Source organism: Phaenicophaeus curvirostris, chromosome 27, assembly GCF_032191515.1.
Source record: "Phaenicophaeus curvirostris isolate KB17595 chromosome 27, BPBGC_Pcur_1.0, whole genome shotgun sequence".
Classification (NCBI taxonomy): Eukaryota; Metazoa; Chordata; class Aves; order Cuculiformes; family Cuculidae; genus Phaenicophaeus; species Phaenicophaeus curvirostris.
The window spans coordinates 4142982-4157349 of NC_091418.1; the positions used below are offsets into that span (position 1 = coordinate 4142982).

The following is a 14368-nucleotide window of genomic DNA, read 5'->3' on the forward strand; positions in this document are numbered from 1 at the left end:
GTTCTCTGTACGTGTGAGGTTGTCTTCTTGCACAACCGCCACGCTCTGAAGTGATAACATTATGAAAAATAATTCCCTGGGTTATTTTGATGTTATTTAGTTGAAGCATCAGACTAAGCTCATAGGCCAGACACATCCTCTTTGTAAGCTGCAGACCCAGAAACAGACCTGTTTCTGAATCACACACACTCTAGCTGCATTTGGAGCTTCTACTAAAAGCTTCCACGTCCATCAGAGCCTGCCCACCAAGCCAGGGATCAAACTGCTCATAACCAACCTCTAAGAGATGAGGATGTTTTGTTCCATCAGGAGCTGGAGTTGAATTGAGGAGAGTTGGGCTGATTCCTGGCTGTGCCTCAGATCCCTTTACACCCCAGGTTGGACAATAGCCACCAGTACCTGCTCTGAATCTTTGCTGCTCTTTGATTTCCCCGTACTTTAACCCCCCTCCAGTGAGACGGCAGCACCTCGCAGTACATGAGAGAACGCGAGACGCTCAGATATTGTGTCACCTTACACCTTTATCCTTAATTCCTACATGCAGCAGACTCCAGGGCGCCACGGCACAGCTCACACGTGATCAGCTGCACTGCAACAGAGAGGTTTAAGTTTTTTTCTGCAGCTCTAACAAGGTTAACAGCAATTCCCCATCCCTGGAGGTTTCAGGGCCAGGTTGGATGGGGCTTGGGCAGCCTGAGCTAGTGGGAGGTGTCCCTGCCTGTGGCAGTGGCTGAAACTGGAAGATCGTTAAGGTCCCTTCCAACCCAAACTATTCTATGATTCTATGACTCACAGAGCTTTAAGATCCTGGCAAGCCAAGCCTCTAGAGCCAACATAAGCAGGGACAGACAGCCTGGAAGTCACTCATGAGGCATTTTAGAGCCAGAGGGGAACACGGCGAGTGTCTAATCTTGGTGTCAGCAGAACAGTCAGCCTGTCCGTCTTTTTATTTTAAGGTATTTTCATTTCCCCAGTTCTCTCTTTCTCCAAAAGAGGATATGAGCCCAAAGGAAGAACACTAACAAGAATCCTGCTGCTAACGCTGCCTACATACACAGACACGTGCAAATCCATAAATAAGTGGCCCAGTTTTCAAAGACACATAGTACACTGGCATCAAGCTTCTGGGTGTGAACCACACGACGGACATCTCTCCACAGACATCATGGAGAAAGGAACCAAGACAGAGGAAAGAGGAGAATCTGCCCCTCGTACTGGAGCCAGAGGTTAAAGTGACGCTGGTTCCAGTAGCAGCAGATACAAGAATCTGGCAAAGTCACACAGGCAGCAGAGTTAACCCTGCCAAAAAGAAGACAGGATTGAAATGACTGACAGGCACAAGATGGGGAAATCGTGGGGTCTTGCTTTTCCACTCCTTTTCCCACCCCTATACAAGCTTCTCTCAGCAACCTGGACATTGGAAATCCCCCTCTACTGGTCTATGGTCCAAAAACCACGTGGCTTACACAGCCTGCAGCCTCTCAGTCTGGAAAAAAGAAAAGTACAACTTTCTCGGAAGAGAAGAAACAGCCAGCTTACTGATCATGGTGGTGCCCCCAGCCAGTGCCGCCTTGGTCCCCTGGAAGAAGTCATCAGCAGATGTCATCCCCTGTTCGGGCATCTGGAAGCGGGTGTGAACATCAATCCCTCCAGGAATCACCATCCTGCCATGGGCTTCGATAGTTTTCACTCCCCCCGGCACAATCAGGTTCTCTCCTATTTGCCTGGTAAAGAGGTTTCCAACAGCGAGTCAGACACAGACAAAGCAAACAACCTGTAAACATCCCCCGCACTGTGCTCCTGTGCTCCTTAACCTGGCTACTGCTTTCTTTTTTCCATATAAAGCTACATACAGGACCAGCATAAATAGCTGATAACATTTTATTCTTCCCCTTGAAGCAGCTGCGTGATTAACAGCAAAGCGCGCAATTACTTCAGGACCTCGGGCGACGTTAGACTGCACAGGAAGGAAAAGGAGCCGCGTTGGCAGGCAGCCGGAGATGGGACCATGCAGATAATCAGATGATCCCTGCACCAAACGCAGCGAGAGCCTGGCAAGCAGCACTACCAGGACCAGACTGAGGCTGCCAAGTGGCAGTTCAACACTTGATTCCAGCGATCCAACGGCAATTTAAGTGGTTTGGGGAGCACTGGAAGGGTTTTTGCTTCTTATTGTCTACATTCCTTTCGTGCATAAATATTACGTAGTGCCTGCACAAATATAAACCCACGCAGATACCAGTTAGCAGGTTCCTGATGGGATCCCCAAAGCCCTCTCCAGTCTTGTTCTTCACGGTTGTATTTTGAAAATGCAATAGTAGATCATGGAATGGTTTCAGCGATGCCAAAGGCCCTCCAGTTCCACCCCGTGCAATGGGCAGGGACACCTCCCACTGGATCAGGGGCTCCAAGCCCCATCCAACCTGGCCTTAAACCCCTCCAGGGATGGGGCAGCCACCACTTCCCTGGGAAACCTGGGCCAGGGCCTCCCCACCCTCACAGCAAAACTTTTCTCCCTAAGATCTCATCTCAATCTTCCCTGTTTCAGCTCAAAACCATTCCCTCTCATCCTGTCCCTGCCCTCCCTAATTCAGAGCCCCTCCCCAGCTTTCCTGCAGCCCCTTTCTGTACTGGGAGCTGCTCTAAGGTCTCCTCGGAGCCTTCTCCTCTCCAGGCTGAAGAACTCCAACTCTCCCAGCCTGGCCTCGTGCGGGAGGTGCTCCAGCCCTCGGATCATCTCCATGGCCTCCTCTGGACTTGCTCTACTTTCCTTTCATGCATAAATATTATGTTGTCCCTGCATGAGTCTAAACTCACACAGATAACGGTTACTAAATTCCTGATGAGACCCCCAAAGACCTCTCCAGTCTTGTTCTTCACAGACGTATTTTTAAATTGCAGTAGTGGATGACACATTGTAATTAATCAGCTGTCTTTGGCTGGCTCCTCTAACTTTTAACCTTGATTAAGAAAGCACATGTGCTGACTGTTTGGCCAGAACAGGAAAATTCCTTGTATGTAACCTCCAACTCTTCCAATTCTTCCTAAGGGTAATTTTCCAAATAAAGCTGTAATACATTTAACGTGTGAGAAAAGCATGTTTCAGGACTGAAAACACAGAGGCGTGCTGGGAAGAGGTGTGAACCTCAATCCTTAAGCTACAGGATCATTGTTAATTTTAAGGGGGTTTAGGGTGATCCTTGTATCATCAAAACATAGAAGACAGCACTGCAAGAGACCTGAAGAGGTCATTTAAGTCCACGCTCCAACCCTAAAACAGAATTAACTGTGACCAGCAGGGTGAGGGAGGGGATTCTGCCCCTCTGCTCCGCTCTGGTGAGACCCCACTTGGAACCCTGGGTCCAGCTCTGGAGCCCTCAGCACAAAAAGGACATGGAGCTGTTGGAGCGAGTCCAGAGGAGGCCACGGAGATGATCTGAGGGCTGGAGAACCTCCTGTACAAGGACAGGCTGAGAGAGTTGGGGTTGTTCAGCCTGGAGAGGAGAAGGCTCCAGAGAGAACTTAGAGCATCCTCCAGTACTGAAACAGGGTTCCAGGAAAGCTGGGGAGGAGCTCTGGATCAGGGAGGGCAGGGATGGGATGAGGGGAATGGTTTTAATCTGGAAGAAGGGAGATTGAGATGAGATTTTAGGAAGAAATGTTTTGGTGTGAGGGTGGAACTGGCCCAAGTTGCCCAGAGCAGGGGTGGCTGCCCCATCCCTGGAGGGGTTCAAGGCCAGGTTGGATGGGGCTTGGAGCCCCTGATCCAGTGGGAGGTGTCCCCCAGTAGGGGTTTAGCCCATTTGTTTATTTGATTTAACACTTTGTTTTTAAAGTTCCTCCATCCAACACCAGGATACATGCGAAATATTCATTTTTCATTGCAATTTAGTACGAGACTAAGTTATTCCTTGCTAATCTGCCATACATTTCCCATCACAGAACGGCACTTACTTTATCAACCCATCTTCCATGTAAATGTCTGCATAGAAGGACTGGTCGTCATTAACTATTTTACCACCTTTGATCAGAAGACGATCACTCTGCAACAAAGAAGCATACAACAAGACATAATTATTCGGCGAGAAAGCTGACAGTCTGCAGTGTCGTTTCGGAGATAAAACAGCAGAGACGGGAACAACGTCTGCATTATTCACCAGCGCGTGTCAAAACACAAGTCAACCGCCGCGCTTTCAACTGGGAAGATAAAATAGTTTATTTCGTCGGCGAGTCCTTTCATCACTCTAATGATCAAAAAAAAAAAAAATCAGGATGGAAAAGGAGATGCGTTCCAGCGGGCTCGTCTCCTCAGCAGCTTCACTCAAACCTGCAGTTCGCCACCATCACCTACAGCAGAAACGTTAAAGAATAGTTGGAGGGACGTAGAAGAGCCACATCTCTATTTTTTTCTGCTTTGGTCATACACAAAATTTCCTCTCCGCACCCCCGCATTGGAGTCAACTTGGCCAACCATGAGTCAACTGCTGTCAGGGAGATGGACCAAAAGGCTGTTGCCAGGGGCTACACAACACAAACAAACTCATCTTGTCCAACTTATGATGTTTCGACGCAGTGGACGCTTTTACTGCCTTTCCATGCATAACCAGATGGAAATCAGCACATATTGGAACTGGATGATCTTTAAGGTCCCTTCCAACTCAAACCATTCTATGAGTCTACATCAGCAAATTAAGAGAGAGGTTTGAAAATCAGTTATTAGAATTTCCTCATGTTAGAAGACAGTTTGGCAGAGAATTCAATTCTAACAAGGCAGCTATGGGGCAACGTGGTTTTATCACAGCCCAGGTCACACCTCGCTTTTGCGAGATTTTTAGGTCAAAAATCAAATAAATAAGAGTAAAGCCCCCTCTGCAGAGCTCTGGGTGGGGAGGGAAGTTAAAGGTGACTGCTGTGTTTTTCTGGTTCTTTCATTGCCTCCCCTACAGATGCAAATATTTCAAGCAAAGCACATCCCTTTAGGTACTTGTACTTACTCCAATCCTCTTTCCTCCTCCCAAAATCGTCTTTGTAAGAGAACAAAGCACAGCCAGAGCCTGGCGAAACCAAGAGCTCGCTTCGAGAAGGGGCAGAAAGCAGGGCTTTATCTTGGTGGTACCATGAATTTACAGTAAATAAACGCACGGGTTTGGGGGGGTTGGTCAGGGCCTTGGGTTTGAGCTGGTCAAACTGAAGAAAACCAGCCGGCATTTCCCCAAAGAGCTCACAATAAACCTGAAGAGCTGGAGCACCGGATTCTCAAGAGACACAAGCTGGCACGGCTCTTCTAACGTCAAAAGGATCACACGAATTGCATCAGCTACTGATTTATAGCGTTATATCCACCTTTTATATAAAACAGCTAAATAGCTATGAGATGTTCAGTGTTTCTCCTTCCCCCTCCTTTCTTCTTTCTCCTTCCTCCTACCGCTGCAATGGAGTTTCCTTGAATAAAACCACCCATTTCCAAAATAAATAAATAAACAAACAAACAAACAAAGAAAACCCCAAGATTTCAATTTAGGACCTGCTGCGAATGCCAATAAGCCTGAATGAACCAATCTGGGGCGTGAAAAACCTGCTTGTCTTTCAACGCCAGCCTCGACAGCGAACTGTCCTACATGTTTACTGCTTCCAGAACCACTGCAGTAGTTCTGCCCACCCCTCGAGCAGCCTCCTCCTGCTATTTAAAAGGCTGGTTACTCGCCAAATCAGCCCAGCGACAGCCCAAGCCCTAACGCACTGGCCATCAATTAGGAAAGAAGAAATATAAATACAGAGAGGGATCAATAAAGACGCAGCCTGGACCATTTTAATGATGCTCTGGGTGCTGCTGCTAGCAGCAGGTCTCCTGCTGCGGCTGAATGGGAGGCTCTGAAATCCGTGCGGATCCTCCTGCTTGTTTCAACCACCTTGGAGACAAAAGCGCAGGCGGTTTGCAGCCACGCCAAGGGCCTGATGCTGAATCTGAACCTATTTACTGCACGGCTGCGGTGCAAATAGACGCCGATTATCCTTTTCCTTCACGCATTTGTCTGGCTAAATGAGATTCTGGGTTGACAGAACAGCAAATAAAAAGCGGAGTCTGATTTTTTTTAACCCTTAGAGGAGAATCGCAGCCGGTGGCCACAACATAAATCGGAACGTTTGGAAAATGCGTCACGCTGCTTTTGGCCCATGACAGCGGGTCAGCGGTGACCTCCACTGTTATCCGAACGCGGGGACCTTTCTGAAGACCACTAGATGCTTGGAGGGCGACTATTCCTCTCCCCAAAAAAACGAGGATGCTCCCTTTCTCCCACACCAATCTCATGCCTCCCCAGCACCGCTTAAACCCCCTGCACAAGGTCCACCCTTCCAAGCTCCTTTCCAAGAGGAATCCTGCGCCTGCCAGGCTGGAGAAGGAGCCTGGGATGGGTGTGTCCGGGAAGGAAAACCCTGGAAAACGCCGTTTCCACGCTGGAAAAGGCTCCAACAGCCCCGTTAGACGGCAACATCTCCACTTATGTAAGGGAGCATCCTTGGAGCCGCAATCGCACCACCTCGAAACGAAGGGAGGAGTTTATGTAACGGCTCCTTTTTCTTATTTTTTTTCTCTTTTTTTTCCTTTTTCTTTTATGCTTTTTTTTTATGCTTTTTTTTTCGTTTTTTTTTTCTTTTTTTCCCCCCCCTTTAGGATTACACCCAGCAGCGGGATGATACGGGGAGCGTTGCGAGAAGGTTCTGGGGGATGGAATCTCCATCCTTCCTCCATCTCTGTTCCAGGGGGAGGTTGCGGGGCTCCATCCCACCCCCCACTCCCCTTTACTGGATGAATGGGGCGGGGGGGGCTCTCCCCATCCCACCGTTCCCAGTGTCCCCCCTCTCCCATCCCAGTTCCCCCCTCATCCAATCTCAGTTCCCCCTCATCCAATCTCAGTTCCCCCATCATCCCATCCCAGTTCTCCCCCCATCCCATCCCAGTCCCCCCCCCATCCCATCCCAGTTCCCCCTCCCTCATCCCATCCCAGTTCCCCCCCCCATCCCATCCCAGTTCCCCCCCCCTCATCCCATCCCAGTCCCCCCCCCATCCCATCCCAGTCCCCCCCCCCCTTTTCCCAGCCCCTGATCCCATTATCAGCCTCAAACCCCCCCTCTCCCAGCACACAAAGGGCTTTAATCCCCCCTCCTCCTCCTCCTGCTCCCCACTCACCGTGATCCGCGGAATATTTTTCTTCCCCTGATAAGACATCTTGGAAAAACACTCCCTAATTCACGTATTTTTTGGGAGAAGGGAGTGGAAGGGGGGGAAGGGGGGGGAGCTGCTCTATTCCTATTGTCTCCCGCGCAGCAACCGCTTCCCGATCTCCCGGAATAAGGAAAGAACAACGCTAATAATCAAACGGCATTAAAAAAAAAAAAGAAATAAAAATAAAGAAATAAACGGAACCGAATCCCGCGGGGAGGGAAAGGGAGGCGAGCCCTCAGCTCCTCCGCAATGGCAGCGCGGCTGATGCAGCCTCCCCGGCCGGTCTCCCTTTCTTCCCTCTGCTCGCGGCTCGGCCCAGCCCCCCCGCAGCCCGGCCCAGCCCTCCCAGTCCAGCCCAGTTCTCCCAGTCCGGCCCCCCCGGCCCAGCCCAGGGAGGAGCCGAGCTCTGAGGGGAAAGGAGGAGGAGGAGGAGGAGGAGGAGGGGGGGGGGGGGTGGAGGGAGGGAGGGGAGAGGAGGGGGCGTGGCCTCCTCTGGCCCCGCCCACCGCCCGGCTGCGCGCGCCGCCATTGGCTGAGAGCGGCGGGAACGTGGGGGGGGGGGGGGGGGGGAAGGCGGTAAATGAGGGGAGGGGGGCGGGGCCTGATCCCACAGGGTGTCCGAGCCCTCAGACCGGGAGATGCGACCCCTCAGACTAGGAGCATCCGAGCCCTCCGACTAGGAGCATCCAACCCTTCCCAACTGGGAGCATCCAACCCGTCCTACTAGGAGCATCCAACCCCTCCAACGAGGAGCATCCAACCCTTCCCAACTGGGAGCCTCTAACCCTCCAACTAGAAGCATCCAACCCCTCCAACTAGGAGCATCCAACCCCTCCAACTAGGAGCATCCAACCCCTCCCAGCTGCTCCAACTGGGAGCATCCAACCCCTCCGACTAGGAGATCCAACCCTTCCCAACTGGGAGCCTCTAACCCCTCCATCTAGGAGATCCAACCCTTCCCAACTGGGAGCCTCTAACCCCTCCAACTAGGAGCATCCAACCCCTCCGACTAGGAGCATCCAACCCCTCCGACTAGAAGCATCCAACCCTTCCCAACTGGGAGCCTCTAACCCCTCCAACTAGGAGCATCCAACCCCTCCGACTAGGAGCATCCAACCCCTCCGACTAGGAGATCCAACCCTTCCCAACTGGGAGCCTCTAACCCCTCCAACTAGGAGCATCCAACCCCTCCAACTAGAAGCATCCAACCCTTCCCAACTGGGAACTTCTAACCCCTCCGACTAGGAGCATCCAACCCCTCCAACTAGAAGCATCCAACCCTTCCCAACTGGGAGCTTCTAACCCCTCCGACTAGGAGCATCCAACCCCTCCAACTAGAAGATCCAACCCTTCCCAAATGGGAGCCTCTAACCCCTCCAACTAGAAACATCCGACCCCTCCAACCAGGAGATCCAACCCCTCTAACTAGGAGCATCCAACCCTTCCCAGCCTGGAGATCCAACCCCTCACAACCGGGAGATCCAACCCCTCCAACTAGGAGATGCAACCCTTCCCAACTGGGAGCCTCTAACCCCTCCAACTAGGAGCATACAACCCCTCCAACTAGAAGCATCCAACCCCTCCAACTAGGAGCATCCAACCCCTCCAACTAGGAGCATCCAACCCCTCCCAGCTGCTCCAACTGGGAGCATCCAACCCCTCTAACTAGGAGCATCCAACCCTTCCCAGCCTGGAGATCCAACCCCTCACAACCGGGAGATCCAACCCCTCCATCTAGGAGATCCAACCCTTCCCAACTGGGAGCCTCTAACCCCTCCAACTAGGAGCATCCAACCCTTCCTAACCTTGAGCATCCAACCCCTCCCAACCAGGACATCTAACCCCTCCAACTAGGAGCATCCAACCCTTCCCAACCAGGAGCCTCCAACCCCTTTGACTAGGAGCCTCCAACCCTTCCAACCGTGAGATCCAACCCCTCCAACTGGGAGATCCAACCCCTCCAACTAGGAGCCTCCAACCCCTCCCAGGTGCTCCAACCAGGAGCATCCAACCCTTCCCAACTGGGAGCATCCAACCCTTCCCAACTGGGAGCCTCCAACACCTCCCAACCCCTCCAACCGGAAGTCTCCAACACCTCCCAGCTCCTCCAACTGGGAGCCTCCGACCCTTCCCAGCTGCTCCAACTGGGAGCTCCAACCCTTTCCAACCAGGAGCCTCCAACCACTCCAATTTGCTCCAACCTGGAGCCTCCAAGCTCTCCAGCTCCTCCCACTGGGAGCTGCTGCCCGTTCTCCCTGTTTCAACCAGAAGCCTCCAATTGCTCCAACCTGGAGCATCCAGACCCTCTAGCCGGGAGCCTCCAACCAGGAGCCGCTGCCCATTCTCCCACCTGTTGCTCTGCTCCAACTGTGGGATGGAGGAGAGGAGCTGCCCAGTCTCTCCATCCCGTTGGGAAACGGGAGCAAATTGTGGAGATGACAAGGTTGGAGGGCAGCCCTGGCCCTTGGCTCCTGGCTCCTGCCTGCCACGCTTTCTAAACGCCTTCTCCCACACCTCCTCTTCCAGAAAATGCAGCCCAGATTCCAAGCCCCCATCCTGCGGTCACTAACCTGGAGCTGCAGTGCCAGGGAAATCTGGGATGGGAGCTACACACACGGGCACAGGGTCCTCTCCAGTCACTCTGGCCATTCCTTACCGATCCAGTGCTGCAGACTCCACGATCGATGTTTTTGGTCACACTTGGGGGGCTTACATTTCTCAGTCCCTGAACTCCATAAGCTGGTACGTCAAGGAAAGAAATGCATTAAATGCCATAGATGTTTCCTCGTTATTTACAGCGCGCTTGTCCCAGTGCAACGAAAAGACGGGATTCGCAGCCAGAGTGGGATAACCATCCCAAATCCATCTCTTTACACCAGCTCCTCTTACCTCGGTTGCTCTGGAGGAAGGCACGAGGCACCTTCTGGAGAACTTTGAGCACCTCAATCCAGTCAAAGGCGTCGCTGCCCGTGGCAGGAGGTTGGAACTGGATGGGCTTTGAGGTCCCTTCCAACTCAAACCGTTCTAGGAGCTCATAAATAGCACAAATCCGCTTCTGCTTGAAGGTTAGGACAATTAATGATTGGCAAAGGCTTACCTTCTTCCCTCAATTATGGGTGGAAGTCACGGCACAGAAAGCAAACTGGAAGCTTCTCCTGTCACAAAATGAAGTGATCTTTACATGCCCGAAGAGTTCAGTGAACACACCATGCACAGCCCGGAAGAACTTCAAATCTTCACTCTATTTCTCCAGTAAATCATTATAAAGACAACGTCTGTGCGAACGGATGACTATCAGGACCTTTTAGGTACATTGGTTCACAGGAGACTAAGGAAAAAAAGAGCTTTTCCTGGCTCTAGGTAGAGCATCAGGCAACATTTAAGTAGCCAATAAGCCAATCAGCTCATATCCAATTAGTAGCAAATGAAAAAGTGGTTCGTGGCAGTAGCAAAATGATTAATTTGTCAGCCTGTAGGGTTTTGGTTTGATTTAACGATTGGAACAGACAATCTTAAAAGAGTTATCCTGCCCCTCTCCGATCTGTGCTGGAAGAAGTTTGGAAACCTCAGCATATTTTGGCTCAGAACTCTACATCAGAGTTCTAAATTTAGACAGTGCAACTGTTCCAGTTTTCTCTTTAATGCTAGCTTTCCTCCTCAATTTTATATCTGAACGGTTTCCTGCCTTTGCTTGCCAGGTAGCAGAGGATCCTCAGCTATCAAAGAGGAAGCAAACGCTGCTTAATGGTTTGGGAGAGCTTCAAAGCTCTCGGGCAGCTGATCTGAGGTGCCAAGTCCAGTTCCCATTTCAAGACCCTGCCCTGGCAGCAGCAATGTGATTACGGAGCAGCAACCATGGACGTGGGTGGAGGAAACCTTCAACTTCAGCCTCTCTGACCTTGGCAGGTCATTCCTCCGCAGTACACTCGAAGCTGTGGAACAGCAGGAATGGTAGAAGAACCACGAGGACCTTTAAGGGGATGATGCCAAGTGCAAGGTCCTGCACCTGGGTGGGGGAAATCCCGAGCACAATTATAGGCTGGGTGGGTGGAGGATGGATTGGGAGCAGCCCTGAAGAGAAGGACCTGGGGTGCTGCTGGGTGAGAAGCTCAACATGAGCCAAAAGGGTGCGCTTAGAGCCCAGAAACCAACCGTGTCCTGGGCTGCATCCAGAGCAGAGGGACCAGCAGCGGAGGGAGGGGATCCTGCCCCTCTGCTCCGCTCTGTGAGACCCACCTGGAGCCCTGGGTCCAGTTCTGGAGTCCTGAGCACAGGGAGGACATGGAGCTGTTGGAACGAGTCCAGAAGAGGCCACAGAGATGATCCATGAAGGGTTGGAGCACCTCTAATATGAGGCCAGGTTGGAAGAGTTTGGGTTATTCAGCCTGGAGAAGGCTGCGGGGAGACCTTAGAGGAGCTTCCAGTGCTGAAAGGGGCTCCAGGAAAGCTGGGGAGGGGCTCTTGGTCAGGGAGGGCAGGGTTGGGATGAGGAAGAACGGTTTCAAGCTGTAAGAGGGGAGATTGAGATGAGATTTTAGGAAGAAATGTTCTAGTTTGAGGGTGGGGAGGCTCTGGCCCAGGTTGCCCAGAGCAGGGGTGGCTGCCCCATCCCTGGAGGGGTTCAAGGCCAGGTTGGATGGGGCTTGGAGCCCCTGAGCCAGTGGGAGGTCCTTCCCATCACCGTCTTGCAAGAACCTAAATAGTACAGAATGAAATAAATGAATTAAAATAATGATTAAAGGGCTGAAAAACATTCTTGTTCATTATTTGATATCCACACAGCACAAACTTTTTAAAACTCCCATCCAATTTAGCGTGTACCCGAAGGACCAGATGGGAGCTCCCTGGTGTTATCTTGAAGCTCCGTTCCACCAGGTCCCAATGTGGCCCCATTTTCTTTCCTTTTAGCAAAAGGTTCTCAAAATAAATAATATAAAATTTACCACTGTAGTTGCAAACCAGCTTATTTAGCCTTTTTTTAGCAAGGAATGGATATTATCTGTTATATAAACACATGTGAGGGGAGGCCATCAGGAGGGAAGGAGAAGAGCTATAGCTTCAGGAGGTGGTGGTGGGATTCCTAGATGATGTTATTTTCAATAATGCTACACAGGCACTTCTGAGGGCTCTGACAACTATAGAATCATTAAGGTTGGAAAAGACCTCTAACCATCAGCCCAACACCACCGTGCCTACTAAACCATCTTCAAAAGTGCCACATCTACTCATTCTTTGAACACCTCAAGGGATGGAGACTCCACCACTCCCCTGGGCAGCCTGAAGAGCTTTACCGCTCTTTCAGTGAAGAAATTTTTTTCCTGATATCCAATGTAAACCTCCCCTGGCGCAACTTGAGACCACAGCTACACATTCTTTGAACTCTTCCAGGGATGGAGATTCCGCCATCACCCCGGGCAGCCTGGTCCAGCGCTTGACAACGCTCCCCAAACAGCAGAACAGGGGAGGAAATGCAGAAAACTGAGCTTTACGCTCATTTTTGTGTTGCCAACCTCTGTCCCAGCCACATCCAGAGCTGTGCTCTGCGCTGGTGGAAGATCTCTGACCCTTCACAGGGCTGAGCGTGGTTGGTGAGTACATGGACAATGGATACACGCAGATGCTGCCAGTACGGGTCTTGGCTGGGGTGGGACATCTTGTGCATGCTCTTTGCAGCAGAACCAGAACCCCCCCATCTATCTCTAAATCTGTCTTCTGGAAAGGTCTAGAGGGAAAATGGCACAAGAATATGAGCATCACTGCACAGTGATCATCTATGCCGGAATAAATCATCGCAGGCATCAGTGGAAACCAATTTACATCAGCTCTGAATCTTAATTTTACAGATTCTATTCACTATCATAACGCCCTCAGCGAGGAGCTTTTTTCCCCACCGTGGAGTTCCTGGCTGGTTGGGGCAAAGCTACTGAAAGAGTCTTTATCTCTGTAGAATTTTAGTGTAATTGCAACAAATTTCTGCGATACCCGGTTGCTTTTACTCCCACAACGGCCTGAAAGGTTTATCCACAAAGACATTTTGCGATGAAAGCATAAAACCTGCGAATGGAAATACACATTTGAAAATGGGATTAAAAGTGGGGCCAGAGATGGACTGAAAGCATTCCTGGAGGGATCTGAAATTCTAGTAGAAGAGCATCAACAAGCTCTACAGGAGCCCGAGCAGTGGTGGCTGCTCCATCCCTGGAGGGGTTCAAGGCCAGGTTGGATGGGGCTTGGAGCCCCTGATCCAGTGGGAAGTGTCCCTGCCCATGACAGGGGTGGAACTGGATGGGCTTGGAGGTCCCTTCCAACCCAATCCATTCTGTGATTCTATGATTCTTAGATTAAAATTAAGTGTCACTACCTAGAAATGACCATAGAGGCCAAATGTGCTACTGTGAGGAGGTAAAAATCATAGAACCATGGAATAACCAGGTTGGAAGAGACCCACCGGACCATTGAGTCCAACAGCCTAATCTTTTTTTTGAACAGACTGTCTCAGATTAGGAGGGGGAGATTCACTTTCCAGCCGCACAAACAGGTCGATAAAAATGTACGTTTGATCCGCAAATTAAAATTAAGCTTGCAATTGATTTTGTTTCCTTTAAAATACCAAGAAAGCTTGTGAAGGTTCAAAAATAACCTGCTAAGATGAATGTTAGTGCTATAGCGTGTTCCCTAGAGGAAAGGTCCTGAGCGTTTCAGGTGGACTGGAGTCTTAATTCTCCTTAAACAAGCCTGAGCCACTGGTCCAAGTTAATTTACTGTCACATCACTTTATCAGGAAGGAGGCAGCCCGGGAACTCAGCACTGGAGAGGCCACACCTTGAATCCTGGGGTCACTTTTGGGCTCCTCACTGCAAGAAGGACGTTGAGGAGCTGGAGCGTGTCCAGAGAAAGGAACGGAGCTGGGGAACAGGCTGGAGCCCAGGGATTGTGGGAGCAGCTGAGGGAGCTGGGATTGTTTATTCTGGAGAAAAGGAGGCTGAGGGGAGACCTCATTGCTGAGGGAGGTTGTAGCAAGGTGAGTGCTGGTCTCTTCTTCCAAGTAACAAGGGATGTGACAAGAGGAAACAGCCTCAAGTTGCACCAGGGGAGGTTTAGGCTGGATTTCATAGAATCATAGAATAACCAGGTTGGAAGAGA

At 50.9% G+C, this 14368-nt stretch overlaps 1 protein-coding gene across 2 annotated transcripts in view; it reads right to left on the bottom strand.

The window, feature by feature from the left end:
• LOC138731575 (dihydropyrimidinase-related protein 2) overlaps positions 1 to 14368 on the bottom strand; it is a 57825-nt gene that overhangs the window by 39267 nt on the left and 4190 nt on the right. Inside the window, exons 1-3 of one of the 2 annotated variants that reach the window (XM_069877581.1) lie at positions 7190 to 7352; positions 3955 to 4043; positions 1540 to 1724 (exon numbers count right to left, since the gene is read on the bottom strand). In XM_069877581.1, the coding sequence (XP_069733682.1) occupies positions 1540 to 1724; positions 3955 to 4043; positions 7190 to 7228 (313 nt within the window). In that variant the 5' untranslated portion in view covers positions 7229 to 7352. Of the gene's footprint in view, positions 1 to 1539; positions 1725 to 3954; positions 4044 to 7189; positions 7353 to 14368 lie in introns of those variants that run through there. The other variant, XM_069877580.1, reaches the window with a different exon arrangement.